Source organism: Calidris pugnax, unplaced genomic scaffold, assembly GCF_001431845.1.
Source record: "Calidris pugnax isolate Ruff unplaced genomic scaffold, ASM143184v1 scaffold38, whole genome shotgun sequence".
Classification (NCBI taxonomy): domain Eukaryota; kingdom Metazoa; phylum Chordata; class Aves; order Charadriiformes; family Scolopacidae; genus Calidris; species Calidris pugnax.
The window spans coordinates 3,706,975-3,734,894 of record NW_015090995.1 but is presented as its reverse complement, the minus strand read 5'-3'; the positions used below and the strand labels follow the sequence as shown (position 1 = coordinate 3,734,894).

At 56.2% G+C, this 27,920-nt stretch overlaps 2 protein-coding genes across 2 annotated transcripts; one reads left to right on the top strand and one right to left on the bottom strand.

Moving 5' to 3' along the window:
* The first annotated feature begins 371 nt into the window (after positions 1-371).
* On the top strand, positions 372-4,404 carry LOC106895696 (H/ACA ribonucleoprotein complex subunit 4-like). The gene is made up of 5 exons (XM_014955288.1): positions 372-779; positions 1,945-2,048; positions 2,421-2,487; positions 3,328-3,486; positions 4,038-4,404. Exons 1-5 carry the CDS (start codon positions 636-638, stop codon positions 4,104-4,106), a joined length of 543 nt encoding a protein of 180 aa, XP_014810774.1. The 5' UTR covers positions 372-635; the 3' UTR covers positions 4,107-4,404.
* Positions 4,405-8,166: 3,762 nt separating this feature from the next.
* MPP1 (membrane protein, palmitoylated 1) lies at positions 8,167-21,729 on the bottom strand. Its single transcript, XM_014955287.1, has 11 exons — positions 21,584-21,729; positions 21,174-21,252; positions 20,107-20,192; positions 18,695-18,763; positions 14,631-14,827; positions 14,249-14,355; positions 13,312-13,392; positions 12,625-12,705; positions 11,935-12,137; positions 11,235-11,309; positions 8,167-9,394 (listed from the first exon to the last, which is right to left on the bottom strand). The coding sequence occupies exons 1-11, from the start codon at positions 21,584-21,586 to the stop codon at positions 9,218-9,220; spliced, it is 1,158 nt and encodes a 385-aa protein (XP_014810773.1). The 5' UTR covers positions 21,587-21,729; the 3' UTR covers positions 8,167-9,217.
* Between the last annotated feature and the right edge of the window lie 6,191 nt (positions 21,730-27,920).

Genomic DNA, 27,920 nt, shown 5'->3' with positions numbered 1-27,920 from the left:
GACTCCAAAGGGTGGTTTGTTCTAACCAGGGTCTTCAAAAAGGATGTGTAGGTGGCAGATAGTGATGTACTGTAGAGATGATCTGTCACGATGCTCAGTGCTGCACGCCCTTGTGCCCTGGTAGAGCCATGGGATTGTGAAGGGCCTTGGAGGTGTAACACAGCCAAACCATTCCACCTTGATGTTTGTAGTGCCTGCACTCTGGTCATCTTAGGGACTTGGCAAGAAAAACATCATTTATTGGTAGAATTAATCTCTAGTTTGGCTCCTCAAGGTTATGGGAGGTGACAAAGGAGCAGCACTGCTCCTGTCTATGGTGGCATCATTCTTTGAGCTGCCTGGAAGTGCTGCAGCAGCTGCTCACAGAGCTTTTCTCCATCTGGGAAATGGTTGGTCTTGCTGTGTTCACTGATCCAGAACCGGTCTCCTGGTGTAAGCTGGAGACACCTGTGCTTATGGTGTGGTTAACCCATGACTGACAATCTCCGAAGCGTTAGTCCAGAACTTACCTCCAGTGAGGTTTTGGAGTGAAATAGCATTGGTGGGGGGGTGTGTTGCTCCTCTTTGTGCTGACAGAGGAGCGCAAAGAACAGGCTGAATGTGGCAGATTCATTGCTGTTGCAGTTCTGCTGTTAATGAACTCTTTGCCTGGTTCTGCAGCCATTGCCCTGATGACCACAGCTGTCATTTCTACCTGCGACCATGGCATTGTGGCGAAGATCAAGAGGGTGATCATGGAGAGAGACACCTATCCCCGCAAATGGGGTCTCGGTCCCAAGGTGAGCGGTCAGGGGGGTGCAGTCAGTCCTAGGGTGGTGGTGGGATGTCGGGATATGAGACTCCAGGCACCTCAGGCAGAGCTGTGTCTGTGTCTTCTCCAAGGCCTTGGTGTAATACTTCTGTGCTCTCATTGGAGCCAGGATGGTGGTGCTTCCCAGTGCTGGTGGGAGAGAGGTTTTCCCTCCCCAAGGAGACAGGGCAGCTCTGCCTGAGGCCCAGCTGGGGCTGCCACTGGTGCTCAGGTGTGGGCTCCTCAGGTCTGTAGAGCACCACCCCCCCTCTGGTAAAGAGCCAAATGATGTAAATTAGATGGCATTAGCACTCTGTGCAAAGATGACCTTCATCTATCACCCCATACTGATGGCTCTGGAGGGGATGGGCAAAAGAGCTGCTTTTCTTTCTGGTGCAATTGCAACAGTGCCAAAAGGTAAACTCTTGTGAGACATTATATCGTGCCTGAACGACCAGAGCAGTGGGGACACCCGTTGTTGGGTTTCTCTCCCATCTCAAGCATGTGGTAGCCATGGAAATCAGCAGGTCAGCAGTGGTAGCTTCACTGCAGCCGGACGGGTGTTTCACTGTGGCAAGTGATGCAGTTTGGACTTAAAACTCAGTGTCAAGTTGCTGTGGCTTGTTCCATTCCTGTGGTTCAGGTGAAATGTAGAAAGCACATCTATCTCGCAGCAGGTGTGAGGTGATGCAGGCCATTTCAAGCAGCATGGAGACTTTAGCAAGGCCTTGCATTTGCAGCTGGAGGGGTTCAGCTGAAATGTGGCATGTCACGAAGCTGGAGGAACTCATGCAAAGATCTGAGCTCCGTGATGTGCAGTCATCTTATTCTTGCTTGGGGGTTGGACTAGGTGATCTCCAGAGATCCCTTCCAACCCCATGTCATTCTCTGTGTTCTGTTGCTGTTACTTCCCCCACAAATTAGCCCTTGTTTACTGATAAAGACGCCTGCTGTCTGAGATTTGTAGGCTGCTGTGCAGGGGATGCTTATGTGATTTGTTCAGAAGGTCCTTGGAGAAGTGTTAAATCAGTAATGTTGTGGTTGTTGGCTTGTCTTATTCCTGGACTACCTCCTCTTAGGCCGAGTGGCTGAAGTGCCGGGGAGGATTTCTCCTCCCTGGAGCTGCAGTCTGACTTGTTGCATGTTGCTCTCAGGCCAGTCAAAAGAAGATGATGATCCAGAAGGGTCTGCTGGACAAGCATGGAAAGCCCAACGAGAGCACGCCGGATTCCTGGAAGAAGGAGTATGTGGATTACAGGTGTGTACGGGGTGTGTGGCTGGGCTGGGTGCTGCTGTTTGTGCTTGGACCATGTTAGTCCTGGCCCAAGCTGTTGACTCTCTGGACCCGTGGGGTGTGGTGGTATTTCTTGCAGTCCCAGAGAACGTCCTGCAAGTGGGCAGTGCTGGAGGGAAAGGCCCTGAGCAGACGGTTATCCCTTTCTAGCCTGTGCTTGTGGTTTTAGAGGGAGTCAGTCTGCTAAATTAAAATGGGGGAGGACCTTGCCGTTGCCCGGCCCAGCTGGCCCTGGTGCAGGCTGCAGGTCTTCCCCACACCAGCCTCCCCCTTCCCAGACAGGGAGCAGCGTGAGGCAGCCACTGTCCTGCTCAGCCTGGGGATCTTCTCTTTCAGGGATGCTTCCAAGAAAGAGGCAGCTGCTGTTCCCCAAGCTGTTTCAGAGGTGGAGAGGGCTTCAAAAGTGAGTATTGTTGGTGCTCTCTGGCTGTAAGGTTGTTTGGGCTCTGATGAAGAGTGAATATGCAGCAGTTCCTTTAGGCAGTTGGTACCAGGCTGCTTTTTGGCTGGTTGTTTTACGGGGAAGGTGCTTCATATTCTGGGAGTCCAGTGCCCCAACATGTGTTGTGGTTGCCTGGCCCATGAGCTAACTATAGGGTGACTTGTTTAGGGCCTTATCCCTGGGTGTTTTTCTCTGAGATGTTGTAATTTGGGTGCGAGTCCTGTAGCCCAGTATGAGAATGAGGAGCTCTGACTTGTGGTGTATGAGCTGCAGCATCCCAGGAAATTGGAATGCTTTAGGTGAACCTCCTGTCCAACCTGCTTTAGTTGAACCTGCTTTGGACTGGGTGATCTCAAAGGTCCCTTCCAACCCCTGTTAACTGTCCTGTAGCCCAGTATGAGAATGAGGAGCTCCGATTTGTGTACGAGCTGCAGCATCCCAGGAAATTGGGATGCTTTAGGTGAACCTCCTGTTCAACCTGCTTTAGTTGAACCTGCTTTGGCAGAAGGGGTTGGACTGGATGATCTTCCTGTAGCCCAGTATGAGAATGAGGAGCTCTGACTTGTGGTGTATGAGCTGCAGCATCCCAGGAAATTGGAATGCTTTAGGTGAACCTCCTGTCCAACCTGCTTTAGTTGAACCTGCTTTGGACTGGGTGATCTCAAAGGTCCCTTCCAACCCCTGTTAACTGCAAAGTTTGATTAAATCGGGCAAAACAGTTGCAACAGGCTTGCAAACAATTCTCCCATCGCTTGAGCTCCTTTGGAAGATGATGTGTCTGACAACCTGTTCCCCCAACAGAGGAAGCGAGAGTCGGAGAGTGAAAGTGATGAGGCTGTCACCCCACCATCCCCTGCCACCCCACCGCCAGAGGAGCTGACCAAAAAGGAGAAGAAAAAGAAGAAGAAAGAGAAGAAGGCCAAAGAGGCAGCTGAGAGTGGAGGAGAGCAAATAGAAGTGGTATGTGACTGGGTGGTGGCATGGGAGAGGTTGCTGTCTCTCCCTAATACCTCCAGGATAAACGCATCAGCATCCTGCTCTGCATGTCCCCAGTGTCCTACACTTCCCACAGGCAGATGAAGATGTCTGTATAGAGGCATTTGTAAACTGAACTGGTTGAGGGTGGTGGGAGGTCAGGCAGGAGAGGCTTGTGGGGGCTGATCTGCAGCAGGGCATGAAACTGGTTGAGGGTGGTGGGAGGTCAGGCAGGTGAGGCTTGTGGGGGCAGATCTGCAGTGGGGCAGGGATCCCCCATCCCTATGCCCGAGGGTTGCTGGTGGGTACACTGTTCTGCCAGGCCACCTCTGTGCCCTGGTGGCCTGTAACGGGCCCTGGTGGGGAGGATGGTGGCATTCAGTTGGGGTGCTTGTACGGTGGTGAGGGAGGATTGTGGCCGTGGGGAGCCTCCACTGTGTCTTAAGTGGGGCTGTTCCTCCTGAAATCAGCAGTTGGACGTTGCAGGGGGGACATTCCTTTTTGATTCCTTCCTGACCTCTCCAACCCCTTCACAGGCCAGTGAGCCCAGCACCAAGAAGAAGAAGAAGAAGAAACAGAAGGAGGTAGAAGAGAGCTCAGAGTAAGCAACTGGATCTGTCCAAAGCAGGCGACCTCATCGGTAGAGAAGGGAGGAGTCTGAGGCCTTGAGAAAAAGAGGACTGGCCACATGGCAGAGGGGCCAGCAGGTCCCGAGCTCCTTTTCTGCTGTGTATAGGAGTGAGCAGGTGTGTTTGTCCAGGATACACCCTGCTCGGGTCCCCCTCCTCATCCTGTTTTAAGGGTCTCCAGAGGAGTGGGGTGCCTGACTGCCCCTGCGCTGGATTGCTCTCTAAAGCTGAACACCACGATGCCAATAGAAGTGGTATCTTCAGGGAAGCTGTAGCTCCTGGCTCTTGGTGTCTCTGTTTTTATCTTGAGAGGGAGGAATAACGTTTCTCCCCCTTTTTTCCTGCCTCTTTCTTCCTTTTCTTCCAAGGTTGGAGCTGTTACCTGACAGTCACAGAATGTGTTGATATCTGGAGGACTGGCTTTGTCACAGCCCATTTGAATCAATTTGGATGGGGACGATCAACTGGTTATTTGAAGGGCTCTGGTTGGTTTTAACCTCCAGTATGCTTGGCTTGACCTTCAGCTAGAGGAGATCAAATAGTCCACCCAGATAGTCTTCGGTACTTTTTTTTTAACTTTTATCATGAAAGGATTAGAACATTAAATTCCTTCTTTTTGCTTTATAGTGCTGGGACCCGCTTGTTAGTTGTCAGCTGATCCCCAGACCCAGTGCCCCAGTGACCGTCTCAGTGTGTCCCTCTTGCTGGCTCTTTGCTTTTCTCTACCCAGTTGGAATGGGACAGCAATGCTTTCAGCTGCCTTCTGTTATTTTGATATCTAATATACCCAGTTGGAATGGGACAGCAATGCTTTCAACTGCCTTCTGTTATTTTGATATGTAATATGCTCTGAAGGCTGGAGGTGGGGATGCTGCTGGGGGGGCAGAAGTGAAGTGACCAGAAGGCAGCTGGTCACTGCTTTTCTAAAGGGGCTGTTGGGACTGGAGTCCTTGTGAGGAAGACCTTGGCCAGAGGCAGCTTTGCAAGGGACACTGGGTGTGGGGCTTGAGCGGTTTCAGAAAGACTTGTCCTAATTTCCTGATCTGGGGTGGCTGGCTGGGGGTGGGAGGTCTCTCCTTTCTCACAGGGTAGCACTGAGCCAGGATTTTTAACCTCTTTTTAATGGGGAATGATTCAGGCTGCTTTGTTCTGAGTTTCATCCCTACAGAGATTCTGTAACGGTTGTTTTAGCCTTGTGCATTGTTTCTGTCTTAACCATCTGACTCTTCTCCTCTCCAACGCTAGAGATACACGCAGGCAGTAGGGCCAGCAGCTGGTGGCTGTCAGAACCCGAGCAGAAAGGATAAAGTCCGTTTTTATTTACTCTTTTTTTTTTTTTACATAAAAATAAAAGCCCTATTTTTGAACGGGTGATTTTTCTTGCTCATCTGGCTCTTAAAAGAGGTCAGTGGTCTGTTCGTGGGGAGGGGAGGCAGCTCGATGCATGTTCATGCTCCAGCTGGGCAGGTAAAGGGCTGCCCCTTCTGCCCAGCCTTCATGCTGCTCTCCTGAGGAAGCTCCTGGTGCAGAGAAGTGGTCTTGTTGATGTGGACCTAGAGGGACCTTTGTTGCTGGTCAGGACTTTACAGGTGCTTAGGGACCACTCTCCAGTTTGGTAAAACCCACTGGGATGTGTGACTGGAAGCTGGGTGTTCTCTTTCCCTCTTTGACTGTGCTGGAGTGGTCTGATGGTGGCTGGAGGGACTGTTTGGTACCAACCTTGGTGTATTGGGGTCAGGGTGGTGGGAAGAGACTTCCAGCTGTGAGCAAGCACTCAGGCTAAGAGGTAAAACACCAGTCAGGGCAATGTTTCAGCACACATTTATTGCTGCTCATTGTTTCCCTGCAGTGGATCAGAACGAAGGTCCCTATTGCACATCAACAGATTTTATTTTTGGCATCCTTAAAAAAAAAAAAAAATAATAATTGCACAAGACTTCTTATTCCCTTTCCCCTTGCTGACTGCTGAACACACAAATGAGATTCTTTCACCTAAAGGATGGCTATGGCTTGCCCGGGAGCCATGGTGATGCTTCCCGAACATGGTTGTGGTGGAGTTTGTGTGTCAGAAGAAGGAACCCCCTTGGTGTGGGTGGCTTATTGATGTTTGCATACAGTGTGCCAGACACCCTAGACTCTGGAAAGACATGCCTGGGATGATCTTTGTAGAGATGCTGTTTCTACTGCATGCAACAAACACGTGTGGCTGCATCTAATTTACCCATGGAACTGTCCCTCTGGTGTTTGGTCCGTGGGACTTCCCTCAGCTGCTGCCGAGGGTCTCCGGCCAGACAGCAACAATCCAAGCTGCACGGTGAGAATTTAAATACGGTGAGTTTTGGTTTTTTTAACAACTACAGTTGCACAGGGTGAATCAGGAACACTCCAACTTCAGAACATGGGATGGGACCTGCCTGGGGTGGGGGGGGTGGCATGCTCCATGCTGCCTTTGTCACATCCAGTCTTGCTCTTCCCATTTTTGAGGGGAAACCCTTGGATGTAGGAGCTCTGGTGTGGTGTGTACGAAGCTTCATGGGCACCAGCTAGGCTTTTGAGGTTTTTGTGGTGCTCTATGTCCTCCTGCCATGGCAGAGGACATCTGCCTGGAAAGCCCCTGCTCTACCACTTTCCTTGGGACTGATGTGGAGAAGATTGGCTGAGGACTGTGCTTTTCCTTGCCTGGCAAGGTGGGGAGCTGTGCTCTGAGCTATTGGGGTGCCCCAGCCTCTGCTGGAGGTGGCTGTCCCCTGGGCAGCCCCTTTCCTTTGTCCCCCAGGGAGAGGAGATCCAGAGACCCTGTGCGTGTGTGTCAACCAACTCAAGACCATGTCCGTGGAGCAGCAGAGGAAGGGAGTTGTGCTTGGCTGTGTGTGGATCGGGGGAAGCTGAGGAGGAGGTTTCTCCTCATGGCTGCAGGATGGTTGATGGGAAGCGGCTGGGGTCGGATGCCCTCTCAGTAGACCCAGGAGACGGGCACCCACTGTGGAGAGCTGCAGGCCTGCTCAAAGGCTTCCTCCAGCAGCTGGAGGCTTTCTTCCACCCCGTTGTTGACCAGCGAGAGGTCAAAGTAGTGTGCGTATCGGCTCCGGATGCTCTCGGAATCCTTCCGGAGCTGCTGCAGCGCCTCTGACTGCAAGAAACCAGAGAGAGAAAGTGAGATCAGGAGGCTGGGGAGGAGGGGGATTTCACAGCCCACCCCAACAACCAAACTCCCACCACAAAAACAGCTCAAGTGGTTGCACAGAGCATCTCTGCAGGCTCTGTGACAAGCTGGGAGCTGTTGTGTGATCTCTAGGAGCATGTGTCTGGGGCTTTTGCTGGACTTCTATGCAGTGCCAGGAGCATCTGGTCACCTGCTGGTGATCCCAGGCCTTCTTGGTCTTGGGTTTATCTTTAAAAAGCTTTAGGGCAGCTCCCTGGGAGGAGAAGGTTCCCCAAGCAGCAGGATGCTCATTATTACGCTGTGCGGAGCAGCAGCTCAGGGTCTAAGGATGGTTTCAAGGTAGGATCCCTGCAGGATGGTACCTCCTCACTGGCTTTTGCCCAGAGCAGCGCTGCCTGACAGAGCTGTACCAGCCTCCCTATGCTGTTTTTGGCTGGGATGGAATTACCTTTTTCATAGCAAAAGCAAAGCTGCCTGCTTTCTCCTGCCGGTGGGGGGGGTAGCCTGCACAGCTCCCCAGCTCACAGGGACATCCCAGGAGTGTGTCCCTGCCAGCAGTTGTGCCCTCCACAGCGAAATCCAGGCAGATTTCCATGTATCTCCCTAAGACAGCTTGAAACGCAGACGTTTCCCTGGGGAGGGATGAGCTCAGGGTGCTGTGCCCCAGCCCCTCTTCTGGAGAGGGAGAGGGGAGAGCAAGGAGCAGTTCTGCCAGGGTCATCTGAGCTCTGCTGGGCCACGTTTTGGGCACATTTTGGCTCTGCTGCATCCCTTCTCACAGGCAGTTACCTGGGCTGCAGCAGGGAGCTATATATAGTGCCTGCGCCAGCGGGGCTGGCCCTGCCCACTGCGGCAGATTTTATTTTTGGCATCCTTAAAAAAAAAAAAAAATAATAATTGCACAAGACTTCTTATTCCCTTTCCCCTTGCTGACTGCTGAACACACAAATGAGATTCTTTCACCTAAAGGATGGCTATGGCTTGCCCGGGAGCCATGGTGATGCTTCCCGAACATGGTTGTGGTGGAGTTTGTGTGTCAGAAGAAGGAACCCCCTTGGTGTGGGTGGCTTATTGATGTTTGCATACAGTGTGCCAGACACCCTAGACTCTGGAAAGACATGCCTGGGATGATCTTTGTAGAGATGCTGTTTCTACTGCATGCAACAAACACGTGTGGCTGCATCTAATTTACCCATGGAACTGTCCCTCTGGTGTTTGGTCCGTGGGACTTCCCTCAGCTGCTGCCGAGGGTCTCCGGCCAGACAGCAACAATCCAAGCTGCACGGTGAGAATTTAAATACGGTGAGTTTTGGTTTTTCAACAACTACAGTTGCACAGGGTGAATCAGGAACACTCCAACTTCAGAACATGGGATGGGACCTGCCTGGGGTGTGGGGGGGTGGCATGCTCCATGCCGCCTTTGTCACATCCAGTCTTGCTCTTCCCATTTGTGAGGGGAAACCCTTGGATGTAGGAGCCCTGGTGTGGTGTGTGTGAAGCCTCACGGGCACCAGCCAGGCTTTTGAGGTGTTTATGGTGATGTATGTCCTCCTGCCATGGCAGAGGACATCTGCCTGGAAAGCCCCTGCTCTACCACTTTCCTTGGGACTGATGTGGAGAAGATTGGCTGAGGACTGTGCTTTTCCTTGCCTGGCAAGGTGGGGAGCTGTGCTCTGAGCTATTGGGGTGCCCCAGCCTCTGCTGGAGGTGGCTGTCCCCTGGGCAGCCCCTTTCCTTTGTCCCCCAGGGAGAGGAGATCCAGAGACCCTGTGCGTGTGTGTCAACCAACTCAAGACCATGTCCGTGGAGCAGCAGAGGAAGGGAGTTGTGCTTGGCTGTGTGTGGATCGGGGGAAGCTGAGGAGGAGGTTTCTCCTCATGGCTGCAGGATGGTTGATGGGAAGCGGCTGGGGTTGGATGCCCTCTCAGTAGACCCAGGAGACGGGCACCCACTGTGGAGAGCTGCAGGCCTGCTCAAAGGCTTCCTCCAGCAGCTGGAGGCTTTCTTCCACCCCGTTGTTGACCAGCGAGAGGTCAAAGTAGTGTGCGTATCGGCTCCGGATGCTCTCGGAATCCTTCCGGAGCTGCTGCAGCGCCTCTGACTGCAAGAAACCAGAGAGAGAAAGTGAGATCAGGAGGCTGGGGAGGAGGGGGATTTCAGAGCCCACCCCAACAACCAAACTCCCACCACAAAAACAGCTCAAGTGGTTGCACAGAGCATCTCTGCAGGCTCTGTGACAAGCTGGGAGCTGTTGTGTGATCTCTAGGAGTGCGTGTCTGGGGCTTTTGCTGGACTTCTATGCAATGCCAGGAGCATTGGGTCACCTGCTGGTGATGCCAGACCTTCTTGGTCTTGGATTTATCTTTAAAAACCTTTAGGGCAGCTCCCTGGGAGGAGAAGGTTCCCCAAGCAGCAGGATGCTCATTATTACGCTGTGCGGAGCAGCAGCTCAGGGTCTAAGGATGGTTTCAAGGTAGGATCCCTGCAGGATGGTACCTCCTCACTGGCTTTTGCCCAGAGCAGCGCTGCCTGGCAGAGCTGTACCAGCCTCCCTGTGCTGGCTTTGGCTGGGATGGAATTACGTTTCTTCATAACAAAAGCAAAGCTGCCTGCTTTCTCCTGCCGGTGGGGGGGGTAGCCTGCACAGCTCCCCAGCTCACAGGGACATCCCAGGAGTGTGTCCCTGCCAGCAGTTGTGCCCTCCACAGCGAAATCCAGGCAGATTTCCATGTATCTCCCTAAGACAGCTTGAAACGCAGACGTTTCCCTGGGGAGGGATGAGCTCAGGGTGCTGTGCCCCAGCCCCTCTTCTGGAGAGGGAGAGGGGAGAGCAAGGAGCAGTTCTGCCAGGGTCATCTGAGCTCTGCTGGGCCACGTTTTGGGCACATTTTGGCTCTGCTGCATCCCTTCTCACAGGCAGTTACCTGGGCTGCAGCAGGGAGCTATATATAGTGCCTGCGCCAGCGGGGCTGGCCCTGCCCACTGCGGCAGGAGTTAATTCCTCTGGCTGGAGCCTGCAGTGGGTGACGAGGTTGGGGGGGAGACACGGAGGTGGGGGGGCAGGAGTTAATTCCTCTGGCTGGAGCCTGAGGTGGGCGACATGGAAGTGGGGGGGGACACGGAGGTGGGGGGATAGGAGGCTGCCTCACTGCCCTTTCAGCCCTGATGTTTGCCCCCCCTCGTCCCTCCCAGCCAGGCTTTACAACCCTCTGCAGGTTAACGTGCCTCTGAAGGCTGCATAAATACATCCATCCTGCAAACTGTATCTTAAAGCTTTATGGACCCCAAATTAATAGGTTGGGGAGAGGTGGATTTGGATGGCCACGCGTCCAGGAGTGGCACAGCTCTGTGGGTTCCCCCCTTCTCCCATAGTTTCCCCTCTCCCTGTGGAGTTATCCCTGTGGGGAGCTGCTCCAGGATGCAGGGCAGGGAAGGCATCACTGCTCCCAGCCCTGTAGCTGCTTGGCACTGCGTGAGTTAATCGCTGCCGCTTTCATCCTAATTTTGGAGGGATGAGCATCTTAATGAGGCAAAGAATGAAAGGAGCTGCTGTCTGTGTGTCTCCATTTGCATAGCTGATGGCAGGATAACTGTTCCTGCTCTGCGGCAGCGCTGCAGCTGGAGAGGGCTCTGGGTGCTGGGGCTGTGCACCCCACTGCACCCCAGTTAGCAGCTGATTATGCTGCAGGGATGATGGTTACTGGGGGGGGTGTCAATCTGGGAGAGGGTCTAGGGGTCAGGAATCACCAATTCCTGTTTCTCAGGTCTGAGCTGAGGAAGCTGCCCTGCTCTCTAGGACCACAAAAATCAACAGAGCCAGGAAGAAGCTGATGTGGAGCAGGGAGAGAGCCCTGGGCTGCTCCGATGGGCTCCTCACCCCCGCCCTGCCATGGGGCAAGTGAGCCCAGCTGGAGGGGGGACTCGGCTTTGGGACCACCCACCTCCTCTGCCTTGTCTGTTGGGGCGATGAAGACTATGAATGGGGAGAGCTCAGCCGTGCGGACAATCTTCAGGGTCTGTGGAGAGAGGGGTGAAGTTACCAGCTTGGCCATTCCAAGAGTGGGAGCACCCACCACACCCCACACTGTCCCCCACCACCCCCCACGCTGTCCCCAGCCGGGGTGTGATGGTGGCCGTGATGCAGTGATGGGCTAAAGGGCTCACTGGGGCTATGGGCTCTCTGGGTGGACTCCTGAGCATGGAGGTAGTTGGGTGACATTGGGGGTAGTTGGGTGAAGCTGGAGCATGGATCCCAGCATGGTTTCTCCCACACTTCATGGGGAGGACCTAAGGGCAATCTCAGCCCTGCTCTGGGCTGGCTGTTGGACACAACCACCACTTCGCAAAGCAGCGCCCACGTGCTTGGTGTCGGAGAGGGAAAAGCATCCCTATGGGGGGGCACATGCTGGCCCTGCACCCCAACTCCCAAAGCAGCACAGCCCTGGCCTTGCTGTCACAGCCAGGGTGGGGAATACCCTCCCTGCACCCACATTTTGGGAAGGGGAATGCCACCCCAATGCTCCCTGGCTTTTTTCCTTTGGGAAGGGCAGGTGGGCAGCACACCAGGGAGGGCAGGGACAGTCACAGCCAGCACATGGGTAGTTCAAATCTGTCCTTCCCACCCCTTCCCCTGCTCTCTACCTGGGGCTCGATGTCCAAAATAGCGACTTTGTCCTGCTGGTGGATCTTGTGCACTGTTTCAAACTTGGTGCCAAACATGTTTCCCTGGTAGCTTCCAAACTCCAGGAACTCGTTGGCTGAGATGTCCCGGGTCATCTCCTCGGTGGAAACAAAGTAGTAGTCCTTCCCGTCCACCTCATTCTTCTTCTGGGGGCGTGTGGTGTCTGGGGAAGGAGGGAGATGGTGAGTGCTGGCCCCCAGAAGGACTGGGGAACAGAGTGGAGCAGGCAGCCTCTGCTCTGGGTGACCTCGGCATCTTGCCTTCCCTTTTTGAGCATGGGAGTAGGGGACGGAGGACCTCTGTAACTCAAGACTAGGCTGTACTAATCCCCTTTCAGCTCCTTCCTGCTTGGGACGAGCAGGGAACTCAGCCAGTCCAAGGAGAAGCATTGGGATGTGAAGAGTGAGGCATCTCTGCAATGTGGGCAGGAGCAGCCCTGCAGCCATCATGGGTAGGTTCAGCCCACCACATCATGGGACAGCAGGCAGGGATGCCCTATGGTGCCCTGTGTGGTGGCCACTGCCACTGGGGGCTTGGTGGCACTGGAGGAACATCTCCCCACCTCCCATCTGCTGTCTGAAGGTCCTGGCTAAAGGAGGTGAGAGGAAAAGTGCCCTGTGCTGTGCCCTCCACCCTGGCTGGGTACTTACATGGGGGTGGGTACATGAACTTATCCGGGTTATTGCTGAGCAGAGCGTTCTTGATGTGGCTACGGCCCACACCGCTGGCTCCTGCAGAGAAAGAGGGATGGACACTGGAGGTGAGCTCAGAGAAGCCTGGCAGGAGATGCTGGAGCCCCGCTTCAGCTCTGTGTCTGAGGAAAAGTGCAGAGCTCCTGGGGCCTGGCGCAGGATCTGCTTTCTGAGCTGGTCCATGGTGTCTTCTAGCCCTGGAAGAGGTTCTCCCTGCCCTGGGCATGCTCACCTCCAGCCCCAGCTGGAGACAGGACAGGTTCCTGCTGAGCAGCCACCATGGCTGGGCTGCGTGGGCTCCTCATGTTCTATGGGGTCCACTGACAAGCTCTCAGCACCCACGGCGTGGGAGTGCTTCCTTTGGTGCAGCTGCAGAGCTGCTTTTAATAAAAATTATCCATAAAGACACTTAGAAGCTGGAAACTCCTGAATTAACTCTACCTCAGCATCACAGTGCGGGTGCCAGACCATGCACAGTGACACACGGAGGAGGTCAGCCTGCTTGGTGACCACTGCAGGCAGAAGAAACGCTCCCCAGAGCTTGCTAGGTTTTGAAGGACAGAGCTGCCCCAGTCCTGGTTCCCTTCCCTGGACCCACCACAGGCAGCACCTGAGCTGCAGAGGATGCCCTGGGGCTGGACCTACCGATGAGCACCAGAGTCTTCCTCTTGAAGGCAGGCAGCCTCACCACCTCCTCGTAGGAAACCACATCCAGCTGGTCAAAAACTGGGGTGGAGGAGAAAGGAGACAGTGAGTGGTCAGAGCTGGCTTGGCCGCCGCAGCAGCAGGACCAGGCACGTGTCAGACCAAAGCCAGGTCCTCGGGTGAAATGGAGGGAGCCATGAGGACTGGGCTGGGAGCTCATCCCCGTTTGGCCACTCAGGGAATAAGGGCAGCAGCCTCAAGTAAGCAGGTGAGGTGTGGAGGGGGTGCTGGGCGACCACCAGTAGCCACCCAAGGGGAAGGCAGGGCTACTCTGGCTCAGTCACTCTGCTCAGGACAGCAGGACCTGGGAGCTGGGGTGGGGAGGTGACAGGACGCTGCAGGGAGCTTGTTGCTGGGGGAGCTTTATTTATCTTGCTGATTTACAGCCTTGTTTATTGCTGGTTGGAGCTGCAGGCCGGGCCGGGAGCCAGCACGTCCTCAGGCACCCGCCTTTGCTGGCCCAGGGCAGGCTTAGCACAGTCCCTGCCTCACCAGGGACACGGCTTGGCAGCTGTGGGGACCATTCGGGCTGCTTCCTCATCGCTGAGCAGCAGCAAGGCCACCGCCTGCCCTGTGGAGTTTGAGGGTCCAGGAGCCTGACCTCCCGAGGAGCTTGGGGCCAGGAGTGTCAGGGATTGTCACCAGCCCCAGCCTCATGCACTACAGAACTGCCTGGGGACACAGCTGTGGCCACCTGAAGGATAAGAGGACTTTGGAGAAGGGTCTCCAAAAGCTGACAGCTGTGGGGTATCCTCCCCACTGCCAACCCGGCCAGGCTGTTCGGTGTGACTCCCGTGGAGGACAGACCCCTCCCTGCCCAGAGGCAGCAGTGATGGCCAGGGCTGGGGATGGAGTCCATCGCTCTGCTGGTACTTACTTGAGCTGTGCTTGGCCAGGTATTTATCTTTGCACTTCTTCTTCTTCCCAAAGGGGCTACAGCTCGGGGATTCGCTCTGGCTGGACTGGGTGACGCTCGCCACACGCCTGCCGAGAGAGGAGGATACCACCGTGGTCCAGCTGTCACCCCAAGCCCTGGGGGAGCAGCAGGATTGTCCCTCACACATGGAAGGACAAGAGGAGCAGGGTGGCTACTGGGACAGGCAAAGGCTCACCCTGTGGCAGATAAAGGGGACATTTGCCTCCTTTTCCCAGCAGTGATGCTGGTGTTACTCAACGTGCTCACACTCCTGGTAGCACATGGTCACTGTTCCCACCTCCACTCTTACATCCAGCCCTTCTGGCCAAATCCAGGGACCTACCACTCCTGCAGCTCCGGAGAAGGGATGAGTCCCGCCGACTCGGTGCAGGAGCCCTCCACCCGGCCCTGCCACCAGTTGCTGTCGTCCTTGTTTATGATCTGAATCACGTCGCCGGTCTGAAACTTCAGCCCCGCTTCCTTGCAGGGGATCAGGTTGTCTTTTTTGGGGTCGTAGTCAAACTGCGCCCTCATGAACATCTGCAAAAGAGAGAGGAGGAAGGAGTCAGCATGGGCATGCAGGGTGGCTGAATTTAGTCCAGTCCAGCTCCTGGCCCCATTTGGCATCCCCCAAAGTGATGGCAGAGCCAGCTCCAGGCACAAGGTCCCTGCTCCACGAGGGACCCCAGACATGAGGGCCAGGTGGGGAGAAAGGAGAGGCACAAAGCCTTTGGGGAAGCTCTTGGGCATGGAGCTGCAGTGAGACACGCTGGTGGGTGAGGGAAGGAGGATGGTGGCATCTTGGCCTTACTGGAAACCACTGAAATGGCACCTAGGCAGGCCTTCATGCCCCACAGCTGCTGCTCGAATCCTGACATGTCCCCTGGGTGTTGCACAAACCAGCTGGAGATGAGTCCTACCACCTAGACCAACATGGTTGACAGTAACAGGGGTCTGCAGTGGGGTGAGTGAGAGGAGCCATCACAGTCCCGTGTCCTGGGGACCCCAGGGAAGACCACATCTTGATGCCCATCTGCTGTGCCCTGGGCTCTCCCCAGCACCGGGCACTCCCCTGCATGGCATGGGGCATTTGGGGAGCCAAGGCTGCTGTGGCATGTCCATCCCTGCCTACAACTGTCCTTCAGTATCTTCAGCATCAGCTACTCCTGCAATTTTACGTTCATCACAGCTGCAACTGGAAACGAACCGCTGCTGCTTCCCAGGCCACCGTGCCACCCTCCCGGGGCTGGAAAAGCCCTGGGGACCAGGAAGGCGTGAGAAAGTGGCCTTTCCCTGTCCCTTCTGCTTGCTCAGCTCTTTGGGAGGGAGTTCACAGTGCCTGCTCCCCCCGGGGCTGCCCACCCTGCTGCCTCCCCATGGCCTCAAGCCCTCCTGAAACCAGCAGGCAGCCGGGCACCCCTGAGCTCCCACTGCCCCCCCAGCATCTTTGCAAGGTCAGGAGAGAAACAGCCTGTGGCTTTCACACATGGACCTTGTTTTCCAGGAAGGCTGTTCAGGAAGAACAGACCGTCAGAGAGCGACAGGATGGATGAGAGTCACCTGTCCCCGGGAGGAGGGCTGACCACGCATGCTCACCCAGCCTTTTCTCCACCACCGCTTGCTCTCAGTGCCTGGATGAACAGTTTCTCCTCTGAAACTCTGCTGCAGCTGAAATTTGTCTCTGGCCAGTGCACCCAGCAAAACCCCAACCAGACCAGGAACAGCGTGGGGGCAAAGCCAAGGCAGGGTATGGAGGATGGGGAGCCAAAGGCAGGGTTTTGGGAACAAAGTAAGGCTGTGGCTAAGCACAGACCTCACATTGCCCTTCTTCCTCTTCTTGGGTCTCTTGTCCCTGCAGGGTTTTCTACAAGTCATGGGTGCTCCCTGTTGTTTGAGACTTCTGTGATCACTCAGGATGGTTGGGGGGCCACCCAGCAGCCTGGGGCTGCCCAGAAGTCGTGCCACCAGCAGGAGATCCTTCTCCAGGGGAAGCTGCACTATCAGACCCAGCCTCACGTTCACACTAATGCAGGCTTCCCCCGAGCACAACCCTACCAAGTTACTTATCCCAGAAACACAGCAGGCAGCAAGCAGGCAAAGGGAATCACACGGGGTGACGCCTATGTCCTGTCCTCAAATGTGATAGGAAGGGCCTGGAAAGCCTTCCTCCCTGGGTAGGGTAGACCACGCTGTCCTTGTTCCACATTAAAACAATTTTGCACAGAATATCCTTCTTCAGTAGCACTGCTGGAGGCACAGGGCCAGCAGGACATGCACAGGGTCCCTTCCCTTGCACTGCCAGAAAAGCAGAGCATATGGATCAAGCTGTGTCACGAGAGCTCTCACAATAGAAGACAACAAAAGTGGAATCTCCTTTCAGGATGAGGACGAATGCTTGCTTTGAAAGCGCTCTCTGGCACCATGAAGCTGGTCATCAGCACAAGGAACACACAGCAAGCACTGCCCGGGCATCTGCCCGGAGCCCTCTGCTCCCACAGCCCTGGTACCCCAAGCCAGACACAGCCAGGTCACTTTTGGAAAGACCCTCCCTTACACCAGTTAGGAGTTGGCATCAGACAGCTCCAGACATCACCCACAGACTGCAAAGGGCCAGCTCCAAATGCCAGCTATTTGCCTGCCTGCTGCTAGCCCCCGCTTCGGGGCTAGAAGCCCAGGTACTGGGCAGGCTCCAGCATGAGAAACCCTGGTCTTTGAAGTCAAAAGGCTGCAGTTTGAGCCTGGGAACAGGTTGGTGACTACCCCAGGAGCTCTGAGCGCATCTTCTCATTCCCAAGCAGACCTGTCCCAGGAGACACTCAGTTGCCCTCAAAGTGGCTGGCTGCCAGGCTGCGGGGCAAGCCAGGGCAGGGGGGTCATCATCTTGCCAGCATCTGACCCTGTCCTGCCCACCAGACCCTGAAATGAAGGTGACCACGGGGATCCAGGAGTCAAAACGAAAAATCAAAGTCCACTTTTGGTGGCGGACTGCAACAAGCAGAGAAGTGGGCAGCCCCTGAGCTGTGGTTCTGGGGAGCAGGCAGCACCATGGCCCCAGGAGGACAACTGTTGCTGGGAAGGAGTTTGTCCCTGTGTCCTTCCCTGAGCCCACGGCCAGACTCGGGTGAGCTGGCAACCGTGTTCTTCTTCTCAGAGGTAACTTCTCCCCTGGTGCTGAGCTGGCCTGGCCGATCGGAGCTGGCTGGGCCAGGCTAGGAAAGGGCAGACATGGGCCACTGTTTAATAAACAGACACGTGGCAAGGCTGGTTGAGCTTGAACGGGGACAGCATGGGCTGAGTGACAAACGGAGACAAGTTTTCCCTTGCCACCACGTTCAGAAACTTCAACGTAAGGAAGGAGAGCGGCATGGGCTCCCCCAGCCCACCCCAGCACCATCCAGCCCCCACCTCCTGCCTCTGAGCTCCTCTCCCACTCCTGCCTGTCTCCTGCATCGGGAGACACGACAAGCATCCCAGCCACCACGCACTGAAGTCTTGGCAGAGGAGCCAGCCCTCCCCACCATCCCCAGTACTTCGGCCACAGCAGGACTCCAAAGGCAAAGCCAGGCAGGTGTCACCCCCTGCCACAGCACTTCACCCCCACTCTGGCAGTGGCAGCAGGCCCCCCAGCCCCACCCAGCCCCCCCCTCCTGCCTCTGAGCTCCTCTCCCACTCCTGCCTGTCTCCTGCATCGGGAGACACGACAAGCATCCCAGCCACCACGCACTGAAGTCTTGGCAGAGGAGCCAGCCCTCCCCACCATCCCCAGTACTTCGGCCACAGCAGGACTCCAAAGGCAAAGCCAGGCAGGTGTCACCCCCTGCCACAGCACTTCACCCCCACTCTGGCAGTGGCAGCAGGCACAAGGAGCTGCCTTCCTCCCCCCTGACACCGCTTCCTTCCTCCCCCTCGCTGCTCACAGGCGTGCTGGTGGCATCCGGACCTACGTCACCCTCCTCGGGGCTGATGCTCCGGGTGTCAGTGATGGTGGGGAGCAGCCAGAGCCCGGTGCTGCACCTGCTGTGGCCCCTGTAAAGGGGATGTGGCTCTAACGGCCGTGTCTCTGAGGGTGGCAGGAAACTCTCTCACCCTTCCTGGTGTGCACACATGCTGCTGCTCTCCCATCACCAAACGCTGTCCCCATGTGCAACCGCGGCGCAGGCATGCCAGGTTCCTCTGTCTACATTGGGTAAATGCATCCTCACAAGGCCAAAATCTACTCGTTTGCAGCAATGTAAGCACAAAACAGGTTCCTTCATCCTCCAGCAGCTCAGGCAAGGTGACTGGGCCACCGTCCCTTTGTCCTTCCCCTGGTTCAGCACAGATGCCCCCCAAGGTTTGCTCTGGTCCCCCCCTGGTCCCACTGCCATATCCCAAGCACATCCCACGGGGTCTGGAGGCTGTACTTACCTGGAGAGCAGGGAGGCGGCTTTGTTGGTTGGGAATGACTTTTATTGACACCATCCCCTTGGTTTCTTTCTAGTGAACAAAGGAAGGGGAGAAAGAAGAGTTGGAGAAGGTGGTGTCTGGAGGCAGCTCAGCAGCAGCAACCCGGTCAGGGAGCTGCTGAGCACCAGGACCTGCAAAGGCAAGACTCCTGGGTGCTCCCAGCTGTGATGGGATGTTGGAGGACACCACAGCCTGGTCACAAACAGCTCTGCTGGGGCTGGGCTAAGAGCCGTGGCAGCATAGCTTTGCCATGCTCATCCCAATCCTACAGGGGAACACCAACACCCCCACAAGGGGCTGGCTGTGGGCACTGCTAAGCATCACCAGAATGAACATGGAGATCCGTATCATCTCTGGCCTGGCTGCCCCAAGTGAGGAGCTTGGGAGGAGAGGCTGCCAGAGGCAGAGGGGTTCTGCCAGGTCCCCTTCATCTGCTCCCTCCATGCTGGCCTCTCGCTCCTACCCTCCTGGTGACACTAGAGGCACAGCCCTCCCTTGCCTACCACAGAGCAGATGCACTACCACCCCACATGCTTCACAAGACCTGCATGGTTCCATGGGGACAACCATATTGGAAGGCTTGGAGGGGCCTCCTGCCCTTCTCGGGAGAGAGACAAAAACAAGCTCCTCCTTGGTCCCACCGTCTGGAGCAGGGTCATTGTGGATGCCCCATTCCTGGAGGTGTTTAAGGCCAGGTTGGATGGGGCTTTGAGCAACCTGGTCTGGTGGGAGGTGTCCCTGCCCATGGCAGGGGGGGTGGAACTGGATGATCTTTAGGGTCCCTTCCAACCCAAACCATTCTATGATTCTACGACTGTGGCACTGCAGCAGGGCCAGGCCTCCTGCTTAGGCTGCTGGTGGGTGTCTTCAGCACCACTACCACCTCTCCCTCCAGCCAAGTCCCATTCATGAGGCATGGATCAAGATGGCCTCAGTTCGTGAACCCGAGGGCTGAGACCCTGCCCAAAGCTGTCTGTGGCAAGGACCTGGCAAGATCACCTCAGCAGCAGGAAAATGGCACCAAGGTGACCTATAGGAATAGCTCAGGTCTGCAGGAGCAGCCAGCCCCTGGCAAACAGAGGTGATTTCCAAGCTCCACACACATTAGCACGTGTCAGAGACCCATCCAAAGCCTTTGCTGCTGCTCTCGGGAGGCCAGGAACAAGCAGCAGGCACAGATCACCAAGGTTGTGTACAAAGACCTGGCGCTTGGCCGTGTTACAGCACCCTGGAACAGCTGCCTGGCTCCTGCTGCAGGCAGCTGTGTGGTGGCTCTGGTATCTAAGAGGGGGTGAGTGCTCAGCCAGCATGCACATCTGCAGGTCAAAGGGGTCCTTCCCCAGAGAACAGCCCTGCCAAACACAAATACCTACCAGCATCTTCTGCAGCTGGTCAACTGAGTGGTTGTTCACACTCTGCCCATTGATTTCTAGGATTTCATCACCCACGTGAAGAGAGCCTGCCAGCAATGGGAGAAACATGAAAATGCAGGACCAGGCAAGAGCCGCTCACCAAACCCAAGCTACACAGCTCCACCAGCCTCCCGACCTCCCTGGGGCAAGCTGCAGCCAGGACACCCTGATGTTTGCCTGGACAATGCTTGTGAAGCCACACAGGTCACCTCAGCGCGTGGGGAATGGACTCTTCCCCTCCACCCAATACACATCCAGTCTGAAGGTCATCAGGTTGCTTTCTGCTGTGTGTCCTTCAGCACTTTCAACTGGTCAAAGCGCCTGTTTCAGAGTTATTCAAACCCAACCCCAAGTACCTCACCTGAAGCCAAGTGACAGCCTCCTTATAGGAGCTTGACTTTGGGTGTTTTCAGTTTCTACACCCAGCCAGATTACAGTCTCTGATACACTGCTATAAATCAGGCTCCAGTAGTGTTATTGGAATGGCTCCTGGGTTATTTTGGCAGGGATAAGCTCAGACTTCCCACTTGGGTCCGAGGCTGGAAAAGGGGCCTCTTCTTCTAAGCACAGAACATCTCATTTCCATGTCCCCTTGGCAAGACCCACAACCAGAATAGAGCACCTATTTATTTCTTTTTGGCACTTTCTTTTGGTCTGCAGAGCCAATCCACAGCAAGCCTGTCCCACCTGTGCACTTTAGGAATGAGAAGAGCTTTCCCTGCAGTCTCTGGGGTACAATCCATCTCTCATTACAGCGACCCCATCACGAGACGGAGACAGATGGTCTCGGGTTCCTTTTTGGGAGAGCCCTTCCCCCAACCCTTCATTTCTCCCTAAATCCTCCACTGTATGAACATGACAACCATGCAGAGAGACCAGCGAGTCCCGAGTTCCTGACATATTCCTAGTGGAGGCATGGACACAGATGACCACATCACAGGGGAAAGCCAGCGATGCTGGGGAGCTGCTTTGTCTCTCCAGGGAAAGAAACCAGCTGCAGACGTGCACCCCATACACTGCCTCGTTACCTTGTCTGTGAATCATGCCCCCATGGAAGATCCTGGCCACCATGCAGCTCTGCTTGTCGTTGAGCTTCAGCGTGATTCCCTGGAAGACAGGAAAATCCATGACTGCTTGCTGGAGGAGAGAGCTCCCACCCTCTCAGAAAGTCCTCTCCAGGCCCATGTCCTTGGTGGGCTGTGCAGTGGCTGGGGGGAAGCCCTCTGCTTGGCAGCTCCTCTTGGCACAAGCATCACCACCCTTTGATGGGGCTCGCTCCATGTCCCCCAGGCAGGAGGCAGGATCCAGCACCCTCTTCCCATGGCCAAGGTCTCCAGTGATCTCCTGCTTCCCCCAAGGCCAGCCCGTTGGCACGACTCTACTTGCCCCACCGTCCCCCTGGGTGCCACCAAGGCTTTGGGATCTTGCCAGCTCTCACCATGGGCTCCTCCGTGACCTTCTCGAACTGGATGAGGCGGATCTTCCGCACCTCCCGGCCATTGCTGTGGGAGGGGCTGCCCAGAGTAGCTGAGCCGTTGGTATAAATGTCCTCGGTCACGGTGTTCGGGGACTGAGTGATGGCCTGTCGGGGCAAAACAAAGACCGGGGTTTAGGGGCTCCACCACCTGAATGGGGCCTGGGAGTGCCAGCTGTGGGGCTCCCCATGTGAGGATGCCTAGGTCACAGGTGGGGCACAAGGGGGAGGACAGACCCACGTGCTGAAGGAGAGGACAGTAAGAGCGAGAAAAGGACAAGAGCAAAAAGAGCTTCACCCTTGAAAACATGGATGTGGGCTTGATCTGCAGTTTTCCAGCTTGGGAAACACAGGAGGTAAGAAGACTTTAGAAAAGCTACAGGTGGCAGAAGCCAAGAGAGTCCACAGCTGATCATCTTCTGCAGCAACGAGTCCCAAACACTACTTGTGTGTCACAGCAGCAGCACCTGGCCCGCAGCCGGCTGGTTGTGGAGCATAAAGCCCTGGACAGCTTCACTGAGTGAACAGAGCGGTCTGGGGCCAGGCTCTGCTCTTGCTCAGTTTGCAAGTTCAACCTTTCCTCATCTACGCCAATGGGCAACCGACAGGGTACGGAGCCACAGCCACATCCAGGCACTGGAGGTAACGTGCTGCCAAGCCAGCCAGAAAGTCCCTGTTCCCCTCCCCAGCTCCCAGCTACAGGCCAACTGGTGCTGGATGGCACTGGGAGGCCAAGCAGGGGCTTTCAGACATGGGGAAACCTCTGTTCTTCATCTCCAGCACAGGGTCCTGGGCAGAGACCTCCAAACCCACCCTGCCGTGCAGCAGGGACACCGCAAAGTGAGTTGACACCTCCCAGTCCGAGAAAGCCCAGCACAGTCCTGTTAAAGCCCTCGCATATGGTGGGCAATGTCTCCCACACAGCTCCCAGATGCACCAGTTTGGCCCCAAGTGCAGTGAACTTCCCTCAAGACTCTCCCAAACTGGTGCTGGCCCAGCAAAACCCAGGTCAGCTTTGATCTGTGGCCCCTGCCCACCTTGTCACAGAATCACATGGGGTTGGAAGGGACCCTCTGGAGATCATCTAGTCCAACCCCCTGCCAAAGCAGGTCCAACCAGAGCAGGTTGCACAGGAACGTGTCCAAGCAGGGTTTGAATGTCTCCAGAGACTGAGACTCCACCACCCCCCTGGGCAGGGAGCCGTGTGTCCACACTGCAGCGACGGGGAAGATGCCTGATTTATTTTTAAGCCAACTACTTCTAAAAGAGCCAACCAACCTCCTCCTCCAAGGGAAAAGCTGACCGCGTTGGCTCCGGCTGCCAACAGCTTAAACATGGAGGAGGAGGCTGAATCCCAGCCCAGAGCAGAGCCCGGGCCAAGGACTCGTGGGGTGGAAGGAAGAGGGACTCGCAGCCCCTCAGCCTGACTTGCCAGTCCCAGCAGGGCTTGTGCTACCATGCCATTCATGGGGCAGAGGTGCCTAGAGCTGGCCCTTGGCTCTCTGCTGGCTGTCCTGGCTCGACCGAACCAGCAACTGGGAGGAGGAAGAGGAGGATGAGGAAGTTCTCCAGCCTTGCCCGAGGCCAAAGTGCCCGTGAGGTGGTCTGAGAGTCAGCACAGATCGCGCTTATCTTGGTCATGCCTTGGCAAAGTGTGACACCGTGCAATCCCCAGCTTCAAACCTCCAGGCTCAGCAGAGCCCGACGACCCAGGACTCAGCACACTCTGCTCCAGGGGCTGGGAGTTCCCGTCCCCGACGTCTCCGTCAGCTGAGCCTCCCGGCCCTGACCTTTGCTTTTTGCTGACATCTGGAGAAAACAACCAGCCCTCGACGCTGACGCAGCACCAGTGTCACCCCGGTGACTCCCAGAGAGCAAGCCTTGTCACCAGAGACTCCCTGCCGTGCCTGGGGACGGCCACCAGTCCCTTGATGGCATCTCTGAACCCAACAGGGTCCCTCAGCAACTCCCTCTGCCCCAAACAGAGCCACACTGGGATGGTGGGGGCTTTTGCTGACCACACTGAGCAGCTGGTGGATGGGGATGGGAAAACAGCCAGCTCACGAGGAGGACCCACCAGGGGTGGCAGATTCCAGCCCTGGTGTTGGGCATCCAGAAGCCAGAGACAGGGGCCATGTGGCTCCCAACGCTCCCTGCACGTGAGCTGGATGGTCGGATCGCCTACTCCTGCGTCCTCCTGGCAGCCACCAAGCTCTCGGCCCGATGTCACCCGTGACCTCAAGAGCCTTCCGAGTCATGCTGGCCGAGCTCCAGACCCTGCTTCTTACGCACTGCTGGGCAGGAAACATCTGCAAACGCTGCTAAGAGCCAGCTCGGTGGCCACCAGCCACCACCGGTTCTGCACAAGCCCTGGGCTTGGTCATTGCTGGGGCCAGCCTCGGGGCAGGCATGGGGTGAGGAGGTTGGAGGGCTGAGAGGGGTGGCAGATTCCAGCCCTGGTGTTGGGTATCCAGAAGCCAGAGACAGAGGCCATGTGGCTCCCAAGGCTCCGTGCACGTGAGCCGGATGGTCGGATCGCCTACCCCTGCGTCCTCCTGGCAGCCACCAAACTCTCGGCCCGATGTCGCCCGTGACCTCAAGAGCCTTCCGAGTCATGCTGGCCGAGCTCCAGACCCTGCTTCTTACGCACTGCTGGGCAGGAAACATCTGCAAACGCTGTTAAGAGCCAGCTCGGTGGCCACCAGCCACCACCGGTTCTGCACAAGCCCTGGGCTTGGTCATTGCTGGGGCCAGCCTCGGGGCAGGCATGGGGTGAGGAGGTTGGGGGGCTGAGGTGGGCAATAGGGCTGCTGGATGCTGGGCCCCCATTGGGGGGCTGTTTGGCCCTGCCCAGCATCCAGCAGCCCTATGGATGCCTTGCAGATGGCTGGTGAAGGTACAAAGCCAACTCCAGGTGACAATGCACAGGGGTGCCACCAGCTCCAAGGGTCAAAGAGGTGCACCCCACTTCCCTGCCTGCCTGCCTTTTCCTCAAAAACACGCATTTCTGCCCCAGGATATAGGGCACCATCTCCCTAGGTAATGTTTTCCAACAGGGAATTCGGTGAGTGTGGAGCAAGCCTCGGCGAGGACCCCCAGAGCTTGGTGTCCTGTCCTCCCTGGTGGGGTCAGCGTCATCTGCCAGGGTTGCTCCTGCTGCTGTGCTGGCTCAGTCGGGCTGCACGCCACCAGGCAAATCAAACATTAACTGGGCAGCTCGATTGCAGGAGGCTGAAGCAGCACTTGGGGGTGGCAAGCAGCACCGTGGTGCAAAGGGCACGTGCGGTGGTTTGGTTCCTGGGCTCTCCTTGCTGACCTAACCAAGAAACTTCACTATCAGGTGGCCTTGGAGGAGTGGGGCACCCTGGTGAGCATGTGGAGAAGGGTCAGACACTGCTGGTGTTGCCAAGCGGGCCCCCAAAACACGGCAGCTCGGATGCAGGAGGGAACCCTGGAGCCAGGATGCTCTGGGATTGCCCTCTCGGCTGGCAGGGAGACACGCTCCGCAGTCTCCTGCTGGGGAGAAGGATCTCCAGCTCCCTCCAGGAATCATCAGCCTTCCCATTGTCACCACAGTGCGCACAAGGAGGCTGGGGCACTGCTCAGTGCAGAGGTGTCCTGGCTCACCAACATCTCCTCCCACCTCGCCTCCCCACCGACCAGCAGATGTGTGCATCGCAGTCCCAGTACAGCTTAAAAAACAACATGTGTAAAGAGAACAAACTAGCAAAAGAAAAAAAAAACAGAACAAAAAACTCAACCCTGAGCTTGGGAGTTGCTTTTGGGCTGCTCCAGAGGGCTGGGGAGCATCACTCAGAAGTAATTCATCCCTGCCTTCTGCCTGGGGCTACTGCCTTCTCAGGTCTGCCAGCACAACCACAACCACAGGAGCAACCTCACCCAAGACCCCTTCCGGCAATATGATCCACGTATTTATTTTTTTAAAAAAAAAAGTAATTTAAACCAAACAAATTCTACTGCTGACATTGGGAAAAGGCCCAGTAACACCAACAGGTTGCAGTGGGAAGGGGGACCAGAGAAAACACCGAGGGATACAAGCGGTCACGGTGGCCAGAAGGTGCCACCGGCTCTGTGTGCCCTCACAGTGACTCCGGACCATGGAGTGCCACAATGGAGAAGGGCCAGATTTCCAAAGGAGCACAGCTGGTTTTGCTGAGGCACCATCCTCCCACCAGGAAAGGCTGATGCAGCCTTCCAGATGTGTTTGTGAAACCAGTCACCTCCGAGGGAGAGGTCAGTAAAACCACAACACTGACAGAAGAGATCTGAAGGAGCTGCCCAGCTGTTCCATCCCCACCTTCCAGACCAAAGCCCTGAAAAACAGCTTTTTCCCCACAGCCGTTACAGACTGGAACGTGGCAAAATGCATTTGAGATGAAAAAGTTGGAACCAGCCCTGCCTGCTTCATTTTGGTCAAGCCCAGAAGTTTTGCTCAGCTTTCAATGACTAGTTTTGCCCTCGGTAATTTCAGGGTTTGGTCCCTGGGGACCATGGCCTCGGTTTGCTCTGGATCCGGCCCTGGTTGGATGCCAGGAACCGCTGCCCACAGGGAAGTGTTGTGTCCCCTCTGCACCCTCAAGCTCAGCATCTCCAAAGTACCCTCCTTTTCTCCAACAAACTCCTAAAGGTCACATTTTCTGCCCTTTTTACAGCTGGGCAACTGAGTCATGGCTGATAAGGGGACATGCCCAAGGTCACCCTGCCAACCAGGTGCACAGCTGGGAATAAAGCCCACACCTCTTTGGTAAATCTCTATTTGCCATTTGGCAGATAAGGAAAAAGCTAGGCAGGCATGTGCTGGGGCTCCAGGGGAGAGGGCAAGCGCCTGCCTTCACTTGCATCTTGTTTTCTAGCAATGACATGGCCTCCACCAGCCGAGGGTTGGGGTGCCCTGCCACCATGGGATGAATGCAGGATGGCACTGCTGGAGGAATGGGGAAGAGAAACCTCCCAGTTTGACTCCAGCCAAGGAGCAGCCAGGCCCAGCACCCCTCCTGCAAACTGCTGCTGGGTGATGTCCCTGCTGTGCCACAGAGGGGCCCATGGCCACCATGGGCACGGGGATGAACACAGGAGCGACTGGCAAGCTCAGGACATCTACCCCCAGTTGGGTGCCAGCCCTACAGAGCTCCTCTTAAAAGGCCCCAGGCAGATCCCTATCTCTCTCTTCATCCCACCGGAGTAAATACACTGTAATTCCAGGGAGCTGTAGGCCAGCTCCTACATTTTCCATGCCCCGCTGCCATTGGCAATTTGTCCCTGTTCTGCCTGGATCCTGCAGGCAGAGGGATGGGAGAGCTCCTCTCCGCAGCTGCACTTTGCTTTGAAAGCTTTATAATATGTGTGGGTTTTTTTAAAGCATTCTGCCAGTGTTGGGCCATAAAAAAAGCGCACGAACCACTGGTGCGGGACAGATCTGATGGATCTCTTTTGGATGCTGTAGCATCCACCAGGATGGGCCAAGGGCAGAGCTTCAGGGCAATTTCCTCCCTGCTCTCGGGGGCTCCCCGCAGCCACAAGGAACCCTCAGCCCAGGCACGATGTGCCACGGCTCCGTCAGGGACTCCCGTTCAAAGTCGAAAATACTCTGCTTGGGAGAAAAGCACCAGCTGCTTCCCATCAGGAACTGTTGACCTTCTCCCGGTTGCACCCAAGCTACCCCAACTGACACCAGCTGGGGAAGGAGCCCTCCCAGTACAACCCAGCCATCTGGTACAGCCTTGCTCTCCTTCTGTTGGAGATGGGGTGTGCGCACACACACACCCCCCTCCCCAGCCCATTCCCAGCCCCGGGGTAGGTGTGAGAAGGGCTGGTTGCATCCTCATTCCCTGGGGCTGAGACCCACCACCATCACCACCACCACCACCACCCCTCCAGCCCACGCTGTGGACCTGGAGGTTGCTCAGCAGCTGAATCAGCTCATGTGACAGGCAGTTCCAGTTCAGACCAGCTACAACTTTGCAGCAAAACAAGCACAAGCTCCTCCGTGGCAGGATGCTGAAAGCCTTCCTCCCCTCCAACCCCAGCTCCTTCCTCCCCTCCAACCCCAGCTCCTTCCTCCCCACCCGGCCACGCTGCCTGACCCTTCCCCCCGAGGCACCCCACTCACCCCCAGCTCCTGGGGGGGCTGGGGACCAGCAGTGCCCCCCTTCAGGGCACCCACCGTGAGGTCGATCCCCCCCTCCTGCCCCGCCGTGGGGTCCCTGCCTTGGGGGGGACGGGACGTGTGCGGGAGGGACGGGATGGAGGGGGGACCCCCGGGGCCGAGCTGGCGCAGGGT